This window comes from Aulonocara sp. 'chitande type north' Nkhata Bay, linkage group LG20 (genome assembly GCF_057382095.1).
Source record: "Aulonocara sp. 'chitande type north' Nkhata Bay isolate Kocher_YH1m ecotype deep benthic linkage group LG20, A_spYH_male_GT1.1, whole genome shotgun sequence".
NCBI lineage: Eukaryota > Metazoa > Chordata > Actinopteri > Cichliformes > Cichlidae > Aulonocara > Aulonocara sp. 'chitande type north' Nkhata Bay.
Window position 1 is genome coordinate 3,360,170 of NC_141363.1, and position 23,306 is coordinate 3,383,475.

The 23,306-nt window shown below is 44.4% G+C and overlaps 1 protein-coding gene across 2 annotated transcripts; it reads right to left on the reverse strand.

Annotated features, from left to right (window-relative positions):
* Positions 1-2,609: 2,609 nt before the first annotated feature.
* On the reverse strand, positions 2,610-17,541 carry fignl2 (fidgetin like 2). 2 transcript variants are annotated; one of them, XM_086278342.1, is made up of 3 exons: positions 17,424-17,528; positions 15,957-16,097; positions 2,610-6,999 (listed from the first exon to the last, which is right to left on the reverse strand). In XM_086278342.1, exons 2-3 carry the CDS (start codon positions 15,979-15,981, stop codon positions 4,949-4,951), a joined length of 2,076 nt encoding a protein of 691 aa, XP_086134468.1. In that variant the 5' UTR covers positions 15,982-16,097; positions 17,424-17,528; the 3' UTR covers positions 2,610-4,948. The 2 variants fall into 2 exon arrangements, with proteins under 2 accessions (XP_086134468.1, XP_086134470.1); XM_086278344.1 differs by lacking the exon at positions 15,957-16,097 and having other exon boundaries at positions 17,424-17,541.
* Between the last annotated feature and the right edge of the window lie 5,765 nt (positions 17,542-23,306).

The window sequence follows — 23,306 nt, forward strand, 5'->3', positions numbered from 1 at the left end:
TATATCTATTTACTATTTATTTATTCAGTGATCACACTTTGGTCATGTGAGCGGGGGGCAGAGGCCAAAGTATTTTAGCAGGACATTCCACCTGTCAGATCTAATTTCCTCAGAGCTTTGATTGACCAACACAGAAACAATGCTGCGGCAAAGGCTTGAGCTTTTCCTTTAAAAGAACCTGAGCAGTTTCTTTTGTGTCCTTTGTTTTTTCTTGCTCAGTGCGGATTTTCCATTACGTATGTGGCTTGAAGGTGCAAACTTTACATAATAATTGTGTTGATGATTATTCTTTCGTTTCCCCGGTGTTGTCTCCTTAGCCCTTGTCTCTCTTTTCGGAAATGGCAAAATATTTAAAGCCTAAAAGATTAGATTCAGGTATTTGTGGTAACAGCTATGCCTGTTATTAAAGAGAGAGCCTATATCTAATGTTAAATGACAAAGAGCTTATTCTCTAGGAGGGCTGCACACTGCCACAATGTGATTTCTCTGTCACCAGTGTGGCAGGCACTGGAGCATATTCTTTAGATTTCTGCACTAAGCTCTGTGCTTCTCTGACGCTGTTTCGGGGTGCTCTTAGGTAAAGGACGCTCAGTGCAAGTTTGCAACATCTGGAACCAATACAGATGTGCTAGCTATCTGTGGGACCGGGGGGCTCGGAGGTTGTAGGCTGATTTGAGTGGGTTGGGGAGTGAGGGGCTGGGCTAGTTGCTACTTTGGCCCTGGGGGTCTGTGTGTCCCTGACTTCAAAATAGACTTGATTGCTAACAGCTGGCAGTCCTAACTCACCCCGTGTCAGAGCTGCCCTCTGATGTCAACCTTGTCAGTATCAAGGCCTGTACAATGGAAGGCCGGCAGCACGTATAGGTAGGGAGGAGATCTGTGTCGGGGTGAAGTGAGATTCAGAGAATGACCCTTTTTTTAATGATAGTTGTTACCATAAATAACATTCGGGTTTTGGGACCTTCAAATCGGGAGCATTCAATGACGATGAACATCATCGTCATTAGTTATGAAGTCTGAGCGCACGCTGGAAAATATTCAGTCTTATGCTGCCTGATCTGAGAGCACAACATCAAATGTACAAGCAGATATTAAAAACACGTATTATCAGTCCATGTCTTGGTTAGATTCATTTGAGAACATCTTGTTAATCTTACATGACCCATGACTCATATTAAACCCACCCAAATAAAGAAATTAGTCTGGCAATGAATAAATATAAATTTTATATTATTCTGAATCTTTGCTTCTGTGTGCCGCCGTCAGGGAAATGTGGCTGCGCTGTGTCCTGCTATTCACTACCACTTTATCAGTAAATAGGACAGCGACTCATTAGCATCTTTTATTATCCAGTTAGAAACTCTGCTCGCCTAATTACCTCCAATCAGCAGGGGGACAAAAATGATTGACTTCCTGGAGGACAGAACCCACTGTAGGACAAAAAGGACAAATTGCTTTTCAGGCTCTTCCTGGATGGACGTCAGGATATAAAAGTATTAAATGCAGAAGGTAACCATATGGGTTTTTTTTTAAGTACCCTCATTTGGTCAAATAATTGCAAACCCCCTCACTGCAGTGTCATCAAGTAGTGAGGGCAGCACTTTATAGCTTTATATGCGTCTGCTGCTTGCAGAAAAACGCGTTGGCTTCAGACCACAGTTGGTAAAATATTAGTAGCATATTTATTCATCATTGTACTCTGAAAACTCTCCCACAGCCACTGCGTGATCCGTCTACCTTTACAAGGTTATGTTGTTCTGCAGATAATGTTATCGGGATTGTGACAGCAAAAGATATTAAATAATTTTTAAACAGCTGCAGAGACAATTATCCTTCACCAGAGGATGAAGGGCAGCTGCTGCACAAGGTTGTGCTTATAACAGAGCTATGTATCATTATTAGGCAATTAATTACTCTTGTCATTAACGCCAGCAGCACCACGCTTCCACCGGGATTCACTCAGATGTTTCAAAACGCCCTTTAACAACCTGTAACCGAGGAGTGACGGATTCTGTTTTCAGACTTAAGCTAAACTTTTACTTATTTGCATGGAGTTGCTCAAATTTACTTTTTAGTTTTGAGTGTTTGAAAGATGTCAGGAAAAGGCCAGAAATAGCGCAGGCTAGGCCGCTGGGACGAGCTGTTGTTTACAGACAGTGACAGGGATGAAGGACCTCTGTGCTCTGGTGTTGGGCCTTAAGCCTCAGGGGTGTGTTCGCACTGCTTCTGGATGCTACAGCAGACACACACACACACACACACACACACACACACACACACACACACACACACAACCGCTTGCAGACTGGCAAAATTATGTGCACAGTATCCTCGGTTGCCTTATCTTCATTACTCACATTTACAGGAGTCTTTTCTGTCTTTAACAGCACTTAATATGCTGACTGTGCAACCAACTGTGTTAATTCAGTCCAAGCTAAAAAGATCCAAAGCCCTATGATTTAACTTTGTGCGTAAAACAACACACCGTCTATGTAAGCAACTGACCTCGATGCTGGGATCAACCATAGCTATTACTGTTACGTCAACCAGTGAAAAACTGCAACGAAATAAGTACAAAGTAATATTGACAAATTCTGTTTAATATTGTATGATACTCTTATCTTAAAATACAGTCTTTTCTGAGGTAGACTATTACAGTTCAAGAACATAATCATTTGTTTTTGTTTTTTTAAACAGACATCAAAAAAGACATGAAATAAATACTTTCATGTACAATATGCCGCAAAAATGAGGTAGAAATGGTTACAGAAAATTTACAATAACCAAGAACAAAGTTACTGTGATAACAGATCCAAATGTACACAATAAAAGCTTGCTTTGTTGGACAAACTGTGAGAAGTACAGGGGACAGGCAATCAAAAGGTTTTTTAAATTTATGTAATTACCAAATGAATTATCGCTTGCAGTTCCAGCACAACGCTGATGGGCCAGGGGTTGTTCTGCTAGTTGGAAAAAGTGTTTCTTTGAATTTCCAAGAGGGCAATCAGTTTAGTCAGTGGGGGCTGTATGGCATGACTGAAGCTACCAACTGGAAATGGAGGTCTGCACTGTGCTATAGGGTTGCTGGACATCAATCAGACCCCTTCCACTCCAGAGGAATCGGTATAAGGAGAGGGGAAGGGGGTGGGGAGAAGATGCAACGCCACATGGCCACTGGGTTTTGTGGCCAGGGGGCAATCCAATCTAATGAGATTGCATCGGGGAGTGAGAAAACCAGAAAAAAAAGAAAAAGAGTGATGAGGGCGGGAGAGGCGGAGAGAGGAGAAGGACGGTAGGAAATATTACATCATTCTGTTTATACCTCCTCAGGACCATGGCAACAGTCTAATGCACACAACCTCTGCTGCTGCAGACAAAAGACGGGTTTTTCCCACTTATTAAAACAACCACAGAGCTGCTGGGAAAGGGGAGATTGCTTTGGATTGTCTACATATGTAATATGTACACATCAGCTGTGAATTTTCATACTTTGGGATTTGTTAAAAGCTACACATACTTCTCAAAACTCGTCTTTTTGGATGGCATCTTGTGCTTCGTCGTAGGTGATTGTGTGTGTTTATTGTATTTACAGTTTCAAGTGATGTTACGCAGCAGTGAAATCATAAAGCAGACATGCATATGCAGGATGTGTAAACACTAGATATCACAGATTTTTGCAAGCAGTTTGTCCAACAAAAAAGGAATATTTTCTGTATTCTACATAGCATTTCTTCAACACAATCGTCACTTCACCATAAACTACAATAAAAATAAAGGTTATAAGAACAGGGAAAAAAATGTATATATTCATATATAATAATACATGGATTTATGGCATCAAAAATCCTTTGAAATACCTGAATTACATTCAATGTTACTCTTTGTAGCAGATTCAAGTTTCTCTCCCGAGGTAAAAGCCTCGTTGAAGTGGGTACTACAAGACCGTCAGGTTTCCCCTCGCACCTTTATCTCACGCTCCGCCACTCTCTACTAAGACCCTACGATTACATACATTCTTTATTTCATATTTCTGAGGTAAAATTCTTCCTGAGCATTTCAAACATGACTACATACTACAAAAAAAAAAAAGCAGTAAGTGAAATCAAAAAAACAGACATGCTGAAGGAGAAGCTGGATGTGCAGGTGGATTAATGTGGCTCTAATTGAAGATTTCGAGGGAAACTGGACTTAAGGCGGAATGTGAATAATACAAAATTAAGTATGTGATCTTTAACATGACAGGAAATAAAAGATGCAGAATAGTAAGGAGAAGCTGCTGTTTCGTGATTTGGTAACAAGCTGTCAACATCAATACACCGATGTGAAGAACCAGCCCATTTGGAGAAATTTGAGACTACTGCTGCTTTTGTATTTGGTTTAACAAGTTTTTTTGGTCAAAACTGGTTTGCTGAAATGTTGCAGATCCCAAGCCCTTTGCACTGAATGATTAGTGGCAATTCAATGAGTAAATCAACATTTGGAAAGCATGGAAGTGGACTGGTAATAAATAGGATCCTGAGAGTAGCAGCCAAGGGGGAGGGGGGGAGGGATTTTCCAAACCCTGATTATCCATAAGCTTGGACCGCTTCACCTTGCAACAAATAATTGATTTTGTCCTGGACCCAGGCTAATCAGGATCTCTGAGTCATAAAACAGCTATCTGATTTTCCCATTGGCCAAACTACTAATACACTTAAACAAGCCCCATCCTTATTTTCTTTGGGAAAAACAAAATATTGCGGGTATTTACAGCAAAACAAAAACAGCACATCATTGCATGCTTCTGCCAGTGAAACAACCTTGTCATCTCTCCCATGTTTGTGAGCTTCTCTGGCTCTTTTGGCTGAATAATCTGTAATTACAAAAAACAAAAACATTCCAAAGGCTTTCTATGCCGATGCAGAGACAGGGTCATAATGCAGTCCGAGTACTGGGACTGGCTGCTTTCTCAGTGGCTATACATCTTGCTCCACTCTACACAAGTGTCCAGTTCCTTTGCGGTGGTGTGTGGCCGCACCTTGCAGAAGGCATTCTCGAAGTCTGTAAAGTCGGGGGGTTTGCTGGACGTGGTGAGGCCGTGCATGGCTCCATTTGAGGAGGATGCTGACGAGAGCACCTGCTGGCTGAGCTGCAGCAGCTCCCGCACAGTGAAGCCCTCCGTGCGCTGCAGCACACCGTTCAGCTCCCTCTCGCTCAGGCTGAAGCCCTGGGGCGACAGAGCCTGCAGCAGCACCTCTCTGCGCAGAGCCACATCTGGTAGGCCGACGTGGTATCGCTTAGCAAAGCTCCGATGGACAGCATCTTGCAGCAGATCTGGCCTTCCAGTGGCGCATACGAGAATCACCAGACCTGTGGTCCCCACCTGAGCTTTCTCCAGGGTGCTCAGCAGTACCTGCCTAAGGCCCTCCTCTTCCATGGCTTCCACCTGACTAAGTAGCACAACTGAGGGTTGCCGTGCCCCCGCCACCTGCAACAGAGACCCCAGAATGTGTTCTGCCTCAGGCTTCCCTTTAGAGGCCAGCATGGTTCCACTCAAACGGTAGAAGGAGGCCCCTAACTGCGAAGCCAGTGAGCGAGTCAATGTCGTCTTACCCCCTCCTCTGGGGCCGAACAGCAGGACGGCTCTTGGTGGCTGCACCACTGGACTTGGCCTCAACACGGGCCACATCAGGTCCTCCTCCAGGGCAGCTTTGACATGTGTGAGTCCAGCCAGCTCACCCCAGCCCAATGCGGGGATGCAGTCCAATAACTCCCCATTGATGAGGTCTAACAGCCGCGGGTCTGGACTCTTCATAGCCTCAGCAGTTGGAGCACATAATGGAGGGTGTTTGACAGCCTGGGAATGCTGCTGCTGCTGCTGCTGCTGCTGGGTGAATCCCTGTTCTGTCATGCCATTCTCCCCCGTCATGCCTGTTGGAGGGCTGTACTGCCCTGCCGCCCCAAACTGAGGAGACACCAAGGGCTGAGAGGAGGGCTTACTGGGCTTGAAGGTCTGAGGGTCTGTGCTGCCTGAACTACTGAAGCCATTTCCATGGCAATCCGTTTTATCATTCACACTGTAGGGTGAGCTTCCCCCAGCCTTCACAGGGTCATAGCTGTATTTCCTGTACCGCGACCGGTCCCCACTCTCATCATCTTCAACACCCATCTCAAAGGCTTTTCTTTTCAATGTCCCTCCAGATTCAGATGTCCCAAGGCTTGTGCTCTGGTAACTATAGCTGCCTCCTACCACAGTGGGCCTTGAAGGAACAGGGGTAGGGGCCGGTAGACCTGAGGGGAGGTAAGTCGAAGAAGGGTGGCTGTAGCCAGGAGCAAGGCTGGTCTGAGGAGGGTATGTGCTGGGGGGGTAGTTGTAGACTGGCGTGGCAGGGCTATAGCTGGGCACAAGAGTGGGAGTCGATTGGAGAGTGTGGAGAGAGGCAGGGGGAAGTGCTGCGTTGGGTTGCGGACAAAAACCTGAGGAAAGATAGGTGCCATTGTAGCGAGAGGGGTACTCAGTGGACCCACTGCAGGAGCTGCTACCACTGTAACCTGAGTCTGAAAGGTTACTGTTCAATACTGACACGCTGCCAATCCCCGGAGGGCCCGTGGACGTGGCTGCAGTCTTGGGCCCCGAATGGCTGTCATGGCCTCCAGGAGGCCCCAGGGGATAGGCTTCAGTGCTGTGCGTCAGTGGCCAAGGCTCCAGCTCAGTCTTTTGGTTATTTAGGCTCCCAAAGGCCCCAGACTCTGGATAGGTGCCCACAGCAGAAGGCCGGTCATATGGCGAGTCCAGCACGCCGGCATACTTCTCAGCATAGCGCTTCAACAAGTTGGAGGCTGTAAGGGCAGAGATGTCGTCATTGGCCCAGGCGTAGTTGTAGGAGCTGCGGCTACGGCCAGAGTAAAATTCTGACTTGTGGGCCGGAGAGGAGGTGGTGGAGGAGACGTCCAGGTGCTGCTCAGGCCACTGGCTGAGGGACTGGGCATGCTCTGGGTTCCAGTGCATCTTTAACAGGCCTGATAGAAACAAAACAAAAAAAACAGTAAATAAAAGTTATATTTTTCTTCTAAGTAGACTTGCATCAGAAAAATCATTACACTTTAAATTTAGACAGGAAAGCCTGAAGTTTATTGGTCATCATATAAGTTCATCTATGGCCATGTTTTTCTCCACAGTAGGCGTTTACATGGGCATCTGGGTGCAGTAACAGCAAGACTTTCCATGATCTTAACCATGGTTTTATTTATTTATTTATATTTAAAACACACAAAGAAAGTGTCAGAATGCCTAAAATTCAGTTTTTCATTTTAATTTTTAATTTGTGGGCAAACCGGGGGGGAACTGATCAGTGGGTTGGATGTGTTGTTTCGCACTTTCCCAGCTTATGTTGGCGTAGCGATAAGATCCCACTACTATTGCCTGTACTGCTAGCATCTGCAGATCTCCCAGAGGAGCTATTGTTATCTCCCTGTGCATGTTGCTCTGAATGCCTGCTCTCTTCGCCCTGCCCCCCCACGTACCACCCACCAATCCACCCACCCACCGTACACCAGAGCTCCAAAGGCCCAGTGGCCGGCTGGACACGGGGAGGGGAGAAATGAACAAGGGTGTGTGTGTGTGTGTGGACAGTGGTGTGGAGAGAGTGAGAAAGAAAGCAAGAAAGAAAGGGGGGTGGGTGGGTTTGGAAATGCAGCATAGTGTGCTATTCATCAGCACAGTCTCCTATGGAACATTGGGAAAGTGGAATGCCTGTTCCTCTGGCTGACTTCAGCAGTGGTCGTGGTCTAATTGATCATCGCTGAGTTAACAGGACAGAGATGAGCAAGAAAAATCTGTTTTTCATGTTTCCCCTCATGCAACGGATGTAATTAACAATGTTTAAAAGCTGGTTTAAAAAAAACAAAATCACAATCTTATAATTATAGGATTGTTCATTTCATGAAGAGTGCTGCATCTTGCTGAGGCACTAGCTTGACATTCCACACATAGCTTGGCATTACTGAACTGTCATGATTTACCCCAAGGTGAGGACTACGTCAGTCACAAACCGGGAGGTAAAAGGGAATATGGCGAAAGTCATCATTGCTGCCGTCTCTGCCTTTCCTTCAGCGGACGCCTGATGATTCATTATTCATGGCTGTCTGTGTGTGTGGAGCCAGGACTCTTATTGCCATTTAAATCAAAGCTCAATATCCACAGTCCAAGATTAGAAGCTGCTGCTCTCTTGGTCTCTAGCTCACTCCCAAACTTTGGCCTCCCTCCTTACCCAATTTCCAAACCTCCGCGTGTGTGTTTTCAGATTACGCCTGTTTATTCAGTCAGATGAGACCGGCAGACCAGATGGCCATTGGATTATCATGTCCTTCATATTCAAATGCACTGCCTTAAGTTCTCAATGGCCAAACCAGTTCAAGCGCTTCCCTAAGCTTCACCCAACCCACAGAGCCTCACACCCACGGCCACAAGATGTACAAGAACAGTCTTGCACTGTGTTCACTTCTATTTTTAAAAACATGCTGAAGACATTGGCTTGTCCACACCCAGATGACCACTTTTTTTTTTTTTTGGTCTGACTTGCAGGTCTTTGTCCAGGCTGCAGAAACCATATACATGTCCTGCAGGCCCTGCCCATCTGCAGCCCAACCAGTTTGTGAGCAGCCCCAATAATGGGGCCTGTGTGTGACAGAGATGGATGAGAGCCCAGGGGAGCTCATAAAACCTGCAGTGGGAGGGAGGGATGGTAAAGGCAGGGATGGAGGCAGGGAGGGGAAAGAGTGGACAGCAGGCACTTCGTCCTTTCTAAGCAGACTTGCGCAGACATTAGAGGACTCAGTGAGGCGGGCTAACTGCTGTCCTCTCCATCATTAGAGTAGTTCTAATACAGGATGGTACACTACCCCGCTGACCGGAGTAATGACCAGCTGCCCGTAACTGAAAAACCAATTCACTGTTAAATCTGAGCGTTATTATAATTCTTCCACAGAGCGATGCGAGTGATCATTCACCCCTGATGAAAACAGCGGGGTTGCTGAGCAGTTTAGCGTCCCATGCAATTAGATCTTTCCCAGTGCTGGACTGTGGTTTTAGTAGTAGGAGTAGTAGCACTCCACAATGAACTGAGCGAGCGCTAATCTACACTTCTGCTTAAATCAGAGCCATCGCGCAGATTAATTCACTGGAGGGACGGGAAGAAACCTAAGATTAGAAGTAGGAAATCAGGACAATGTGGACATACTGTGGATAGCAGTGCAATCATTAGATTAACTTCAATACATGCTTTAATGCGATGCTGGGTTGTGACATAGAAGCATTAGCGCTGCTAATGCAATCACTAAATGTTGTAATCCATTTGCAAGTAACACTGATGAGCTGATATTTTTATTTATGCGCCACCATCCCCTGAACTCCGTCTCATATAAAAGACGACTTTTATGATTTGAATATTGTTTACAAATATGAATCCAATACAATCGAAGCTTTTCTTCATGCTAACAATACAAAGTAAAGCTCCTCTGTGATCTAAATATAAAGTGTGTAATGTTTTCTCTTTCATCACTTACGCTGTTAAATTTAAAGTGAATAAAAATCACTTGCAGTGACCAAGTTCAATATACACAGATAATGACATGGCTCTTCTGTTGACCGAGTGCGACTGAGTGTGGGGAGGTTGATAAGAACCTTCTGTGTATGCATATAAAACTTCCCACTGTTTGTGTGTGTTCTTGGCCCCAGGAGAGACAGATGTTCTGACCGCCTTACTGTCTGTGCGGCCATTGTGGCGGACGACCATCCAGCAGACGTGCACGGATCGGACAATCCAGTTGGCCCTGAGACAAAGCCTAAAGGATCCTATTGTCAGGGCCCTGTCTAATTATGGAAATCTTATTAATCTATTCAGCAGCAGTCTACTGACAGCTTTTGTGTCAGCCTGGGATTTATTGAGGAACTTGTGTGAGCTGCATCCCATTGTAGGAGTGTGTGTGATGAAGACAGTGGCACAGCTCACTTCAGCAGAGACCAGCTTTCCTTTGAGGAGGCCCTAAAATTAAAATTAGACTACTTATGCCAAACGGGGGAGCGTGTGGGGAGTGCTGTGATTTCTGCCCTCAAATGCTCAGATCTGCCACCTGCAAAGTCACAGAGTCTCCTGTTGACTGGCTGAAACTGAAGTAGCTCGTGGCCCATAAAGGCTTTTATCGCTCTCGACTGCGTTGTGGTTTCCTATAAAATAAGTATCAGTGAGTGAGGTGAAACCTTATCTTGGCTGGAAGCCCCGAGACGGAGGGCTCCAGTGCCATTTCACAGCTCCCCTGAGGTTGCTGCTCCCCCCCTCTTCTCCATTCCCGGCACTTTTGTTTTCCCGGCCTCGAGGAACAAAACGGACACGGATGCAACAAGCCTTCTGGGACTGTGGGCCGCTTGTAAACAAGAGAGCTTTGGATCAATTTAATCTGGGATATATTCAGAGTTCAGCTCCGCCCCATCCACAGACCAGAAAATAAATACATCTACACAACACCAAAGTTAATGCATTTGTTACATTGTTTCTAATATTTTATTTATTAACAAGAAAAGCTAAGCTGATAGAAATGATTGCTTAAATAAACTTAAAATTTGCAGTCTTGGTAATATAAAGAGTTACCCTCCAAGTCTGGCCAGCTATTCTACCTGAAAGTAAACATGAAAAAGTAGACTTGATGCCTAAAACAAAATTCTTTCAATACCTATGAACAAAAAGTTGCAGAGAGCACAGTGTCAAATTGTTCTGAGAATGCTGCTCCGGCTGTTGTGGCAGTGTGTCAGGAATTCAATTGAGACAACTTCTCAGAAAACAGCCACTTCAAAAAGGGAGAAGAAAAAAAAGCTTAAAAGGGGCGCAGTCACACAAAGCACCGCACACCGATATTGCAAAAGGGGAATGAAAGTGGAGAAGGGCAAAGTGTGACGGGCGTTGTGTTTGTGCTGATAAATCACAAAGTTGATGTTCCAATGACCGCATCAGTCGGGACGTGTTCAGCGAGCACAACCTGATCGATGAGTTATTGGACAAAACTCACGCTTGGCACTTATACATATGTAAGACAGACTTTTTCCCTTTTTCGTCTGAACTCTTTAAACACAACTGCTCGTTTTCAAAACCCAACACATTGCTTTGAATAGGAAATCTCCCAAATGATCATCAGTTTAGCACGCAAACCACGAAGCAACTGAAAATCTCTTATGTATGTATGTTATCTTGATTTGCTGTTTCAAGCCCTTGAAGTCCTCTGCTCTCAAGTTCACTATGATTTATGATACTAATATCAAGCAGGGCATTCGTCGTAAAAACACCAATCGGAGACACCGGCCACATTTCACAGCCTAGCTGGTGGACAGAGTAGAAAATTGTCTCTGGACGTTGGTATGAAATACACATTTTATCAGCCCCTTGCACAGTTCAGACCTGAAGACGGTGATAAAGATAATAAATTCCTGCCATAAATTTTGGATTATTTCGTACGACACTCGCGTTACACCGTGTCGAGTCACCCTGTGCATTATTACCCCACAGTCGCAGAGGAGCCTCTGTGATTGTGTGGGGTATTGCCAAAACGCCGTTAGAGGTCGGCTCTTCGGACCCTCGTCGACCCACGTTAAAACGGGGATAATGCGCACCCGACCAGCGGGGATCATCATATATCAGGCATGCATAATTGGAGATTGCTGAGGAAAATTATTATAAATCTAATTCTCAGTCGCAGGCCTGCTATCACTCAAATGAAACACAATCCCGCGCTAGGCCTCTCGCTGCATCTGGCTCATCTGCTCCCTCTTCATGTCCCTAAAAAGATGTAATAACAGAAGAGTGCGGGAGCTCTGTTGGGGAGTTTTCACACCTGCTGCCCAGAGCGCGAGCAGACGCAGCTCTTTTCAAAGATGCCTCACCAGTACACTCCCAGGAGGACAGAGCCCATCTCCTGCAGTGGCATTGAGGGATGTCCTCTGTGAGTTTTTTGTGTGTATGTGTGTCTCTATCTCTATACTTTCATCTTTCTGTGGATAGAGCTATCTGCACTCCATGCATCAGAATGACAGTTTGACTTACTCCTTTTTTGTTTCACCCTCCTCTGGGATTGTTCCAGGCCAGCTGTCAGAAGAGTTTTTGTCAGCGTGTGAAGCTAATATTACTTCATGGGAGGATAAGGACAAAATGACCAAAGTGTGTGCGGCTTTTTAAACTTAATGATACAATTTTAATACCTTTGTAATGCCATGTAACTAGGATAAGTGAAAAAAATAAATATCGATTCAAAATAAAACAAAAGGGTAAATTAGAGGCAGATTAATGTTCTGTGGCATTAAAAGTTGCTATTTTAAGCAGAGTGGATGGAGGTGGAGCAGCGGCCAAACTACCTGATGGCATTTTGCTAAACATTGATTAATTGACAAACGTGTTTAGAATTGCTAATGAGAGTGCAGCAAAATGCAAAGTCCTGCCTGAGAGCGAGCACGCTCATTTTGCGCTGCTTTTCTCAGCACTCTCCAAAACGAGAAAGCCTCCAGAATAATTGCTGGATGTGTCACTTCATGCTCGTAATTTTAGAAACAACTCCCCCATCCCCCGTGCCTGCTAATGCACGTCCACAAATGGCAGCGGTCCGTCGACCCCCCACCCGCCTTCCCTTCAAGAAGGAAAAAAACAAAAAACAAAACAAAAACAAAAAAAACAGGGTCCCTATTTTCTGTGACTACAGGCTGGCTTTAGGTCATTGTGTCCACTAATATATCAAAGAACAGCTGTCCTAAGGCTCTGTGATGACCAATCACCCCTTCCATCTGTCTCACCCACCCAATCTCTCTCTCGCTCCATCTCCTCCTCTTCAGCTCTGTCTTTTCCCTCCAATCTCCTATCTGTGTTTCTCCGCTTCTCCACCTCCCTTATTCCCCCACATTCCCACTGAGCATCTTGCATCCCCCCCTCTTTTCTATCCAAATCCCTTGGTCCCTCTGTGCTCTGAGCTTATACTCGCGGCACATGGACAGCTTTGGGATTTGTTGTTTTCTGTTGGTACACACACACAAATTAGAGAAAGCTCGAGTGACATTCCACAGCCTCTCTTCTTTCTAGCAGAGCGTTTTCTGGACATTAGACTACAAACACCTACAAACACTCGAGACACGACAATTAAAGTATGTTATTTCTCAAGTGTAGTAATTTACTAATTAGCTCTGCTGGTGTGGAAGACGTGTCACATTGTCGAGCTCTGAATTCTGCTGCCTCAGGAATCCAGTTCAGCGCTGCCACCCGAATGAGCCTCACCACCCTGCTTCTTAATTGGACCCTTAATGGGAGCGGAGGTCTCCTTAATGAGCTGATAAACCCGTAGAGAGACAAACCACAGAGCCCGTGAACTCACAGGGCCTGGGTTCCTAACCTTCTTTTCTTGTGGACGTAGACGCAAACGCACACAAACACGCACGCACACACTCTGGTGGCTAATTGGAACACATTCACACCCAAACTAATGATCCTAGCACTTATTCGCACACACTTTAGGCTGTGTGTTTACTCAAGGGCCTCACAGACCTCCTTCTACTGCACCACTCATACCACTCTGCCTACAATAGAGATACGCGCTGGCACGGCCCTCCAACCTCCTCCTTCAGGAGCCGGGATGAGATCTAGTCTTTTTTCCTCCATACAAAAACGCTCCATGACTTGCCGGAGTCATTCACAAAGACACTCACACAAAACACAAAAACAGAGCAAGAGAGAGAAAGGAGAGGGGTCAGTCAGAGGAGAGAGCTATAAAAACTGGCAGATCTGGGCTCTTGTGTGTAGTCGCTCTGGGAGTGTGTGTTTGTATATATGTGTGTGCGCATGCATTCTGTTTTAAAAGAAAAGGTACTGCTACACCAGCAGGGGCCCCCAGCAACAAGAGTTAGGGCACTCTTGGGTTGGCGGCCTGGGACTGATTTAAGAGTGTGTTTGAAGTGCAGATTACAGATTCTTTGCACCAAATCCCTCCAGGAGTATCCATGGCCCCTGGAATCTCTCTCAGGTTTCTCCGCAGGTCCGGCCATAGCTGCTCACCCCAGCTTGAAGTATTCTGGACTGGCCGGAGACGGGGACAAGGGCTGAACAGGCTAATATAGAATCAGACACTCAGACATCGAATAATTATGACATCTTATTCATTAAGTCGAAGTGGTTCTGATTCCCCCCCCCCCCCCTTTAAACTCTGTGTCGGTGTACCTGTCCTAAGCACATGTCACCTTGTTTGTGTTCATACAAGGGGACTTGACTCAGAACAGAAATGCCAACAGCAGGAGTCAGAAGTAGCACTGGGAAGCAGGAATGCTCCACATTCCCACAAAGGGGATTCCAACATGGAAGTGAGAGTCTTCACATGCACTGCACATACTCAGCGTCCTTATCTAAAAGACAGTACGCCGAGACATCACAATCAAGCACAGGGGCATATTTGTGTGTCACGCTTGGTCTGAGAATAAACGGCAAAGCCTACCGAACACTGCTGCACATGCTCATACAATCCCCTGTGTGAACTTTGCATGCACAAATACTAGCAGGCCGCTCTGAAATGAGCTCGCCGCTGCAGAAACACTGCAGAACAGAAATGCACCACACATGAAAACCCATCAAGCTGTTGATCTGAGAAGATGAAAAGAAGCACTGTGTGTCCTGATCACAACAGCAAGCCACACACAGAGGCCCACAAAGCCTAAAACATAATGTACCGGAAGAGTCCTATGAAGGACCAACAGTGTGTCATCTCCGAAGGCATGCTTACTATTCCACCATCACTTTGTGACATTCTTAGACTCGCTGTCCATTTCAGCAGCGCCGAGTATAACTAGTGAGTGTGGACCCGCAGGTTGCAGGGAACTAAAGGAGTAACCTGCGAAACAGGCCTTTCAAATGCACGGCCAAACTCGGTCTAATTAGGGTCTGAACTATAAACAGCGTTTAATCAAAAAAATTAAAAAAATTCTGGGAGCTGGCAATATTTCAACCACGAGCCACTTGTGAACGGACCGGTTTCAAAACAAAAACGAGAGGTCAGCTACTTATTTGGGCATTTAGAGGGTGAAATCCACCAAAAGCAAACAAACAGCCATGGTTACTGTCAAACATCTGCTCGTGATGCTTTAATCAAACTCTGTTTTCCAGTTTGAATTCACACGCCCACGCGCTCGCCTACACTGCGACCGAAGCCACATTTAAAAACACAATCAAAAGTTCCTACAAACCATTTTTAAGTAATACTTTTTAAATTGACCTTTCCATGTGATTTCTCCTCCTTTTCTTGTAACTGTCAAGCCAATAATGTTCCTTTGAGGCCATTTAAAGAGATGGGAAAAAGGCGCTCGAGGCCGAGGCCACGGAGGCAGCCCCATGCTGGCCGGCAAACAATGCCGTTTCGGAGAGCCGGAGCACTGGACTCTGACTCAAATGAAACCTGGTGGGAGGGTGCAAAGGGGGAGACGAACACTGGACATGTTAGTTATTAGATCAGCATTGAAGGGAGAATAGAGAGAGGGGAGGAGGAAAAAGCAGAGAAGGCAGGAGGCCGTGTGTGCATGTGTGTGTGTGTGTGTGTAAGTAAAATGACACTTTGAGGACTGAAGGGTTTCTGTAGCTTAAACCATCAGCCCTCCAACCTCTTCCTCTCCCCATCTGTGTCTTCCGTCTGCTGATGAAACATTCACACAGGGCCAGTGCCCGGGGTTTAGCATTTCCACAACGCACGTCAAGCAGGAAAGGGAAAAAAAGAAAAGGAAAAAAAGCCCAACACGTTTCTGATTGCACAATCAACTGTCAATTCTTCCTCTGTTTGCAAACTACACAAACACGATGTTCGCTCCTGTGTATTTTTGGAACGGAGACTCATTGATTAAGGCAAAGTCCAAGTGAGGGAATGAGGCCGTTTGGTGTGCAGAGCAGATAGAGAGAAGGGTATAGTGTACTCACTATAAGGGACAATAGGACTCAGCATTCTGTGGAGCTGGTCTCAATAAGGAGGAAGGCTGTTTTGTGAATGCCAGCTAAGGTTAGTGCCCGTCCGGCTGTAGTCCATCACTGGCATGAGGTTGCACTGACAACAGAACAGCCCTGAGAGAGCGAGAGAGAGAGAAAAAGAGGTGAGGGAGTTACTGGCTGCTGCACTGTGTGGACACTCAAACGTCAACCAATGCTTGCAAGGCGAGCTCACAAGCCAACACGCATCCAAACACAAGATTGAACCGGAATTTGATGGAATTATTGACCAACCCAAGAGCCCGATCAGCGTAACAAGAACAGAATTCAAACTGATATAAACACAAACACACACACGCACTCAGTCTACCAAACTGAGGCGCACAAGGGCGTTCATTATAGGCAGGCATTAAGCTGATTGTGAGGCTGCATCCAGCCTCTAAAGAGGGCTTTCTAAATCTGCCTCACAAAAAGACTCATGCATACCATTGCTCTGTGCACTGGGGCAATAAAGACTGCATTCTTAGGACACAGAGCACTTTTGGAGCCGTACTAACAAAATGCAGGGGAAAGATATAGCCAAAGTTCCAGCTGTCCAGCTGTCCAAACACATCAGCTTCAGCTGTAAAATGATTTAAAATGTATTTTTAATGTGGAAATCTAAATATAACCAGCTATTGTTTTTGTCTACTTTCAAAGATAAAGCACATTAAATTACACCAAGTCTCTATTTAGGTTGAAAAGTCAAGTTGTGAAAGAAATTTTGATCACGCACCAACTCAAATCAGCTTAACCTTCTAGTTTTTATTATGCTTTTCTCATCTGGAGCACCTCTCTGACTTTGGGGTCATTAATGCTTTCTGTGAAAACCACATCTGTAGAATCTACAGTTCATTTATAAGTCAAATATTAAAAGTCATAAATTACATAATCTCAGATATGTAAACCAAGTCTTAAACAACCGTTTTATTTAATGCTCTGTTAATACTTTTGGCAGCAAACTGTTCGCTTTAAAACAAACCTATTAAATACAGATTTATATTCATAAATGTACTGTTCACATAGAAGAGAAATTACGCAATGACCACAAGGCTATCTGTGGACACCAACAGGCAACAACACAGTATCAGACTACAAACCCACTCTGCTCCGACTGACAGTCAACTTTTACCACTCAGCCCAGAATAACATGCACACTACAGCGGCAAACCACAGTTCCCACTTAAAGCAAACACTGCCCTGCATCAGCACAGGTCAGAGCGAGGCTGAAGGGAGAAGGCAGAGAAAGCTGAGTTTTCTCAAGGAAATGTCTCATGGTCCTTGGCCAAACAGGAGAGCTGTTTCAACACGCTCAGTTCCCGTCTTCCTCCAACTTCAGCCCGGCCAAGTCAAACAGCAGGGATAGCAGCGGGCTATGACAGCAGATAAACACATAGATGCAGAGAAGACAAGCAGTCTTACCTATTCATGCCTGCATGTCCTCCATCAGATCTGAAAGCGCTAGGATAATCCCTGGAGCAGACCAGACCTGCATGTGCACTGCTATGCTTTTTTCCCCACATATGGGACACAATTCGTCTCTCTCTCTCCCTCCCTCTCTCTCTCTCTCCCCCCCTCCCTCTCTCCCCCCCCCCTCCCTCCCTCTTTCTCTCCCTCCCTCTTTCTCTCCCTCGTCAGTGACAGAGCGAGCGCTCAGCTCCCCTCCCCCATGGATCTCCCATCCCCCTCCCCTCCTTCTCACTCTTTATGCTAAAAGTATTTAAGTAGGAAGAGAGATAGAGAATAAGGGGAGTGCAGCAGGGAGGGTGGGGGACTGACCAATCATCCTCTGAAGGAGGGCGAGCGTGAAGGTGCTTGCTCATAATGAAACCTGGACACGGAGGACAGCGGAGAGTTTTTATTTGGAGGGAAATGCCCAGGGTAAGTTTGGTTTGACATAGGAGGATTAGGAAAGCTCAACAGCGGTCAAATTGCAGTGAAAACACACCGAGGAGCGAGCTCTTATTTCTTCACTGGCTGACTGAAACAGACACTTGACAACTGATCCTTGAAAAATGATATTCATCGCTTATTACTAATTAAGAAAGTATTTCTCAAAAGCAGAATAATGCATCTTAGCCTGGTATGAGTGTATTATTATTATTTTCTATTTTTCAGCCAAGCTCCGAAAAAACAAAAAAAGCAAAAATGCCTTCCAAAAATTCCTAAGCTGCCACACCCACACAACATCTTGTATGTAACACGAGGAAGACAATGTGGTTCAGCAAGCAGCCAGCTTGGAGGTATTTACTGATCAACTGCCACATTAGCCATACACCCACATCGCAGAAGACTTGTCTCCACAAAGCCCTGATGCACGACCATCACACCATACTTCACCATTCAGCACAGATAAGGTGACCTCGTGAACAAAGGTTCAGCTGAGTAGAGCCAGAAACAGAAATAGCTCAATAAACTTTGACCTTAGTATAACAGATTGGATTTATTATGGACAAATTAATGCAAGACTACAGCTGGAAACATCTGTCGAGCAACAGTCGCCACCGATACAAGCAATAAAAGCAATAAGCAGATCTCTACACATCTCCTGCACTGTTGTAGTTTATTTCTTTTATGTTTGCGTTGCTTAAAGGTCTTTAATTTATAAATGCAGGTTACATGGTTGATTGATAGATGTGCATCTTAAATGGAGGTTTAGCGTTTGTGAGAAAGAGCCAAAAGGAAGAACTAATTTATTAGCTCGCCACCGATTTTAAGGTTTGTGCCACAGCTGCACTAAATTAACAGTACTGGTAAATTACCAGACTCATTTTAAATGTTCCAGTAATTGTTAATCCACCAGTACATACAAGCTAAGGTAAATATAGTTACTGTTGTTAGCATGAATTTTCAGATTCACTGTTTAAAATAAATAAATAAATAAAAAATACAGTAAAGCACATTTTTTGATTAAGATACCAATTTAAATGTATTGCATATATTGCATTACTGCAGTTTAGCTAAAATTTGAGTATGAAAACATACATTCAGTTTGTTATTTTCCTAATAAACAAAATAATTTGTGGTTTAAACAAGTTTTCTAAAGATTTCTAAAATGTGTTTTTTTATGACAGGTGGCCCAATACATTTTTTATATGCACATCAGAAGATATATGTGGGGTTTTCTTGTTTTTGTTTGGGGTTTTTTCCCTTCTTAAATTATATTATATAAATTGGTTTAAAGGTTTAAAAAGTTAAAGAACTGAATCAAATAGAAAGAAGGCATTACTGACTGAAAAGGTGTAGGCTGAAGATTAGAGCAGAACTTTTACAGCTAATTTTCTAAATGCTTTTTTTTAAACCATTTTAATTAATAGATTTAAACAAAACAAAGACCAAATAAATGAAAACTAAAACAATTAACAAAAACTAATCTTTCAAATATAGATCAATAATCATACTTCAGTCTTATATTCACCACTAATTTTTAAACCTTTTCAACATTTGAATAGTGAACTACAGTCTTAGAATAGAATAGAATAGAATAGAATAGAATAGAATAGAATAGAATAATCCTTTAATTATCCCTCAAGGGGAAATTTGGTTGTAACAGCAGCCAAAAAGACAAATATACCGACAAACAGTACACAGGACACAGAACAGAAACATACACAATTTTTCTTACATATTTACATTAAGGACAATGGTTACTATAAACAGAGAGTACTGTACAGTTATTAAATTAAATAAAAATAATTACAGGTAAGAGGCAAACCAGGTTGTAGTGCGAATTGGTTAATTAACTAACTTGTAAACATCTATGTTTGTTGGGAGCAGTTCAGAGTCTGACAGCTGCAGGGAGGAAGGACCTGCGGAAACCCTCCTTCATGCATCGAGGATGCAGCAGTCTGTCACTGAAGGAGCTCTGCAGTTCAGCAACATCTACATGCATGGGGTGGGAGACTCTGTCCATCAGAGATGTTATTTTGGCCAGAGTCCTTCTGTCTCCCACCACCTGTACTGGGTCCAGGGTGCATCCCAGAACAGAGCTGGCCTTCCTAATGAGTTTATCCAACCTCTTCCTCTCAGCTGCCGATAAACTGCTGCTCCAACATACCACACTGTAAAAAATGACAGATGCCACCAGAGTCATAGAATTAATTGTCCCTTTATAACAATTGAAATGTCTGATTAACAAAGACTACTGAGAAATACAATTAAGTGCAATATTACTTCCAAAAAAACATTGGGCCATAACAATTCAGTGTTCTGCTGGAAAAAGTTACATCCTAGCCTTCTGACACATATACTAACCAGACAATTTACAGATCTAAGGATCCCGATAAAGAACCCAATGCCTTAACCCTTCATCAGACCCCTCCCAGATTCCAGTCCGCCAACCATGCAACCCACTGGACATGCCACAATAGGTCAGGTCTGCTTTGATGACGATAAGGCAGGTGGGATTTATGTCGTGGTAGACATGAAAAATATGTTCCACTAATGATGGTTTCAAAAGCACATTCTGCTAATGAGCAGACACGATAAACAGTTTAGATACCCAGTCACTTCATCTTATTTGTAATCAAACATTATTGCAGTTGGACCACATCTGAGGGGAAGTTGTAAAAAGCATAATCCACTACAATAAAGACAGCAAAGGTCAACACAAAAACTGCAAGAAAAGAGTAGCTCAGCCTCCTAACTCCCAAATCAGCCCAGCATCTGGGGGCAAGATGCACCAGAAGAAGTGGCCCAATACACAGAAGTCCTACTTGGCACAGGACCTAAAAATCAGTTGCCATTGTCCTGGTTCCAGACACCAGAGTAAACCGCAGAGGTCTTTTGTGTACACCCCAATGTAGTGAAACCTGTGTAAAAGTAGGCAGATGGTTTTCATGTTGTGGCTGAGAAGTGAATATTCCAGTCACTTGTAGCAGAACCAGATGGACTGCTTATAAGTAGCATCAAGGGAGCTACTAAGTAAGTAAAGTTGCACAGGTTGGTCTTAAGCTTCAGTGTCCACAACCTCAAAAGCACAATCCACTTCTGTCCTTATCCTGGACCAAGATACATCCAACAAACACTGATCAGCTCACTTCAAATGCATAGCAGACCTGTCACATCATGAAGAGCTCTGAAAGACATCACCAAAATCTTAAACTGAATACGAAGTATCACAGAGAGCCAATGAAAACAGGACAGAACTGGTGTCACATGGAGTCTTTTAGCGGGCCGGGTGAAAAGCCTCGCAGTAGCACTCTGGACAGCTTTTAAGCAATCAAGGAACAACAAAATGTTACAATCGAGCCACGTCAAAAATAAATAATGATAATTCCCATTTCAGAACAAGATGATAAAAGCATTATAAGACAACGAACATGTTTATCGAAGGTGAACTGATCCAAATCAATGCCCAGATTTCTGACCGTTCGCAGAACTGAAGATGAAACAGGGCCGAGAAAAGGACTGGTGTGACAATAATGACCGTTTTAAGATTTCTGATGCGTGTTTGATTAGTTATCTGTTACTCCAATGTTTCGTTTTTTTTGCTCATGGTCAGGTGGCGTTTCATTTACTCACCTCTCAGACACACACACACACACACACACACACACACACACACACAGCTGCTGGGCTGTTTTTAGCACCACACTGAGGGCCACATGGCCCAGTCATCTCCTCTTGTTACATGCAGCCACCGCTCCACTCAAGCTTCAGCACTACACATGTTACAGCATGCCACTCTCACACACACAGCGCGCACCAAAAATATTCATATAGAAATTAGCAGACACAGTCGGTGGGCAGGCTGAAAATAGAGAGGGACACTGCGATCACGTTAGGCGTGCATGGACTTTATCATACGACGGCATTAGAGAAAGTGTTTGCCCAGAGGAGGGTGGGTGTAATAATTTATACTGTACTGATCCTATTATAGCTCATTATGTTGTCAAGTGATATAACCGTTTATTACTGGTGAATAATTGCAGTTGATAAAAAATATTCTGATGTTCCCATTTTGCTCCCCGAGTTTAATATTTAAAGCTTAGACAAAAAGAAATATGAGAAAACCCACATATCAATAAATCCCTCATTGTTAATAAAAACATTAGAGAGAGAAAAAAACCTCCATTATTAACTTTTACAAACTTTTTGGTTAACGTTGACATTTTTCCCCCTCAGCCCATCTGGTCATTTGTGCTGCCATGTTCCTCGTTAGGCCGCCTTCTATTAAAATCATCACGTTGTCAGGGCCTCAGAGTCGTTTTATTGTGTACGGTGTTAAAACCGTACTGGCCTCATTTGAACCATGTGGTTTGAGCTTTTTTAGGAGATGCTCCAGTGGTCAGTGACATGACTTAAATTGGAATGCAGTGCAATAAACCCATAGGAGGAAACACAGCAACTCATTAGAGGGGTTACAAAACTTACCACACCCAGGGAGACCCAGTTCAGAACCACAATTAGACTCCTTGATTTTTTCCCTAATATGGGATCCTTAAAAGATCTGGTAATGGTGTCTTTGTGGGGGAGGGCATTAGGTAAGGGTACGGTTGAGTAGGGACGTTGAAAGCAGACAACTGGCGCTCCCTCTATCATACTATTGCCTTATTAGTGCTGAGGCAGCAGTGTGTGGACACAGGCAGCATGCTGAGTCCAGCACTACCACAGCACAAAGACTTCAGGGCCCCAGGACTTGAAGCAAGCCAAAAAACTCAAACACCGACAGAGTAACAATGAAACAGAGCAGGCATTATCCGCACAGACCACTTCCCCTGGCACAGAAGAGTTTGGCAGGTGCCTCTCTGCCACAAACATGCGTTGATACACGACAACACACCTGTGACCGTGTTGGCTCTCCAAATTTCTCTGAAGACTTTCTGCACAGGAGACAGTAAAGAACATGGGTTACTGTCGGGGCTCGGAGGACTCGTCGAAGCCCAGTGGTTGAAGGTTAATGGAAAGATATGAGAGGAAGACAAAAGAGCTGTGGCGGATGAAATTACTCCTGAATGGACAAAGGGTACAGGTCAACACGCTAGTGTTTGACCTCATACGCCAGCTCAACACCTCCATTCAGCAGGTTGTTCACCCCGATGATGAACTGTGGGAGCAGGTCAGCCTTTTTACATTGAGCCAAACCGTTGAATCAGGCTTATATTTAATTTGGTTAAATGAAAATCTGCATGCAGAGCAGCCCCGCAGGGTGATTAGCTAAGCAACATGTCACACTTATCAGCTGCATGGACAGAAATCAGCATTTGACACAAAGTCAGTCAAAGTTGCAGTTTCACTGCGAGCATGCAGCAGGTGAGACATCCATCACTCCTTCACACCTAACGCCTCAAAGCCGACATGATC

What these genes read in the sequence shown, in the direction of transcription:
- fignl2 (XM_086278342.1), bottom strand. Translation starts at nt 15,981, where the DNA reads ATGCTGAGTCCTATTGTCCCTTATA. An exon ending in GAGTCCTATTGTCCCTTATA is followed by an intron (nt 7,000 to 15,956) that starts GTGAGTACACTA and finishes TGTTTCTATCAG; the next exon opens with GCCTGTTAAAGATGCACTGG.